General features: G+C 61.5%; 1 protein-coding gene across 1 annotated transcript; it reads right to left on the bottom strand.

Moving 5' to 3' along the window:
- Positions 1 to 984: 984 nt before the first annotated feature.
- Positions 985 to 2,084, bottom strand: GUITHDRAFT_47937 (hypothetical protein; the record flags this gene model as incomplete). The annotated part of the gene is made up of 2 exons (XM_005818783.1): positions 985 to 1,516; positions 1,924 to 2,084. Coding segments are annotated over 2 exons (693 nt in total), but the record flags the coding sequence as incomplete, so codon positions are not given.
- Between the last annotated feature and the right edge of the window lie 1,398 nt (positions 2,085 to 3,482).

Genomic DNA, 3,482 nt, shown 5'->3' with positions numbered 1-3,482 from the left:
CCGGCGAGGGAGCAAGAGGAGATGGGGAGGGAGGGCTGGAGGGGCTTGAAGAGGATGACGCTGTTCCGAGCAGCTGCGAAGGAGGAGCCGTCCACTGACACTGCCAGCTCGACCGGCCCCTCCTCCTCCACCTGGGGGATCTTGACCACTGCTGACCCCTGCTGGGGTCGTCCTGGGAGACTTCCAGCTGCTGGATCTGGAGGAGAAGCTCCTTCTTGGAGGGCAGGCGGAGGCGGACGAGGAGGTGGGGGTGGGGGTTCTTCAGGTGTACCCTTAGCTCCCCCCAGCTGAAGGGCAGCAGTCCGGGACCAGGTCCAGCACCTCCGGCATAAGGTAGTAGGTGACGGCAAGCTGGGAAGTAACGTACTGCTGGCCGTTGAGCGCGAGCTCGATCGTCGCCGCTCCTGGCAGCATGCTGGGGGAGAGGAACTCTATCGCCTCCTCCTCCTCCCTCCACTTGCCCTCCACCGTAACCACCTGCTTGCTCTGGCTGTTGATCATTCGGACCTTGGCGAAGGAGGAGGAGGCGGGTCGGAGCCCCTGGCCTCGCAACAGCAGCGGCAGGTTGCCGTCGGCGAGACGCATCGCAGGGTCGACGGAGGAGAGGAGGGGGAGGGAGTAGAAGGAGAAGGAGGAGGAGGAGGAGGAGGAGGAGGTGAAGTTGTTGCCGTCGTCCATCGAGACTTCAACCCTGCAGGTTGCAGTGCGCGACATGCGGGGGGTATCGAAAACAATGAGCCCGCAGGACGGATCGAAAACTCCCCTGCACAAGAAGACCTCCTCCCTGGCCTTCCTCTCTCCCCCCTCTTCCTCCTCTCCCTTCGTCGCAGGAAGCGGGAAGGAGAGTGATATCCTGATCCTGTCGGTCTGAAAGAACCCGTTCCCCCTCACCCGCACCTGCGTCCCTCCTCCGACTGGGCCGCAGTCCGGCTCGAGCTTGAAGATGGTAGCCGGAGCGAACGCGACCATCCTGTCCTCGCACACCGCTACCTGCCTGGCCTCGCATCCCTTCAAGTCCACCAGAGTCGGTACCAGCACGTCCTCCTCCCTCCCGCTCCCCATTCTCCTCTTGCTCCCGCTCCCCCACGCGTACACCCTCCCCCCCTCGGTCAGTGCCACAGTGAACTGGCCCCCACACAGCATCCTTCTCACTCTCTCCTCCTCCAGCTCTCCCTTGATCCACTTAGGGATGCTCTGACTGAGCAGGTCGCCATGCCCGAGCTGGCCCCGCACCCCGAACCCCCAGCTCCATCCTCCTCCCTCCCTCGTCCAGCAGCAGGCGTGTCCGAACCCGCACGCCACCCCCTCGATCTCCAGCTCCTCCCCAGCTCCCTCGTGCGGATCGAACATGATCCTTGTCGGGCTCAGCTGGCGAGGAGCTGCCCTGCCCAGTCCCAGCTGGAGCAGGGAGTTGTCACCCCACATGTACAGCCTCCCCTCCTCAGTGACTGCCCCCGTGAAGTTCCATCCAGCTGATACCCACTTGATCCTCTGCTTCCCGAGACTGCTCACGAACCTACGGCAGACGTCAAGGGCTCGAGAGCTTCTCATCTCCCTCCCTCCTCCTGCTCTTCAATCTCCTTCCTCCCCAGCTCCCTCCCCTCCTTCTCCTGTCTGCTCCCCCTCTTCCTCCTCTTGCTCCTCCCCTTTCCCCTTTACCTCCCAACCCCCCTCCGAACTCTTCCCTCTACCATCCTCGTCCTGGTAGCAGTCCTTCTCCTCCACTTCCCCTCTCCCTCTCCCCTCTCATCATCATCATCATCATCATCACCACCACCACCACCACCACCATCATCATCATCATCATCAGCAGCAGCAGCAGCAGCAGCAGCAGCAGCAGCAGCAGCAGAATTAGTATCCTCCTCCTCCTCCTCCTCCTCCTCCTCCTCCTCCTCCTCCTCCTCCTCCTCCTCCTCCTCCTACCTTGGCACAGGAGAGCTCTCCATCCTCCCCAGCCCCAGCTGACCGTCGGATCCCCTTCCCCACGCGTACATGTCGCCTTCCTCCGTCAGGCACACGGAGTGATACTCCCCGCACGCCATCATGGTCACTCTCCTGTCCCTCAGGGAAGGGATCACCCGTGGAACCCCGGCTCCTGCTGCTGCTGCTGCTGCTGCTGCTGCTGCTCCTGCTCCTGCTCCTGCTCCTGCTCCTGCTCCCGCTCCCGCTCCCGCTCCCGCTTCCCCCGGATACCCTGCCACAACGTGAGGTTGTCATCTACGGGCCCAGCATGTACCGAGCTGCCCGTAGGTGTTCTGCCCCCCTGACAAGAGCACTCCCTCCGAGGAGAGAAGGAGGGTGTGCTGGCTTCCACTGGCCACCTGCTGGATCCTCTCTTCCAGCTGTACCTGTGACGCTTCTCAGCTCGATGACGCAGCAGATGTCTTTGGAAGTCACCGCAGAAACACCAAGGTTGCTCCTCCCACTGTGCAAGATCGTCCCCTCCTCCGTGATCACTACGATCTGCCCGAACCCTCCGCTTACGTTGAGCAGCTTCCTCCCTTCGCAGTCCTTGGCGATCCTCGGGAGGAACAGCGGGTTGGGGCGCCGCGGTGCTGAGCTCTCCCCCCCTCTCCGTCCTTCTCCTCCTCCTCCTCCTCCTCGAGCCTGATGTCCTTCAGCTCCTCGACCTGCCCAGCTCCAACTTCAGCTGGACCCCTGTCACCTTCCGCTACTCACATCCTTCGTCATCCTCTGGAAGAACTTCGGCAACTCACAGTCTTCCTCCTCCTCCCACCCATCGCCCCAGATGATCAGGGTGCCTGCTTTTCCTTCCGCCTGCTCCTCCGATCACGGATGTTGAAGTGACCAGTCACTTCTTACCTCCTTGACCTGCGCTGTTTCCAGCCTCTCCGTCGCAGGCGTCTGCGAGATCATGGTCCCGCCCCTTCCGTGCTGGTCCTCTGCCTGCTGACGGCTGCAAAGAGGGAGAGAGGGGAGGAGGAAGGGAGGGGAGCGGGAAGGAGGCAGAGAATGGAGCAGGATGAGGGAATGAAGGAGGATGGGTGGATGGATGGATTAGGGGAGAGCGAAGCGACAGATGAAGAGGACATGGACAAGGACAAGGACAAGGACAAGGACAAGGACAAGGACAAGGACAAGGAGGAGAGAGAGGAGGAAGAAGAGGAGGAAGAGGAGGAAGAGGAGGAAGAGTAGGAAGAGGAGGAGAAAGAGGAAGAGGAGAAAGAGGAGAAAGATGGGTCAGCATGGCAATGTTGGATCTGAGTTTGCCTACTGCTTGGCATCATCGCTCCCGCTGAAGGGACGAAGCCGAGCCCATGCCTGCCCGTCAACATGAGCATGACAAGAAGGAACAGAGGCTGCAGCGGGTAGGTGGAAAGGGATGGATTCTAGCATACTCTTGAGGGACGGGGAGGGAAGTTGGGGGGAGTGGCAGGAAGTAGCGGGAGGGGGAGAGGGAGTGGAAGAAGGAAGAAGGTAGGTGAAGGGAGGGCAAGGATTGGGAGACGGAGGAAGAAGCA

Source organism: Guillardia theta (genome assembly GCF_000315625.1).
Source record: "Guillardia theta CCMP2712 unplaced genomic scaffold GUITHscaffold_268, whole genome shotgun sequence".
Lineage (NCBI taxonomy): Eukaryota > Cryptophyceae > Pyrenomonadales > Geminigeraceae > Guillardia > Guillardia theta.
The sequence above is the reverse complement of the archived record's forward strand: the minus strand, read 5'-3'. Positions and strand labels throughout refer to the sequence as shown.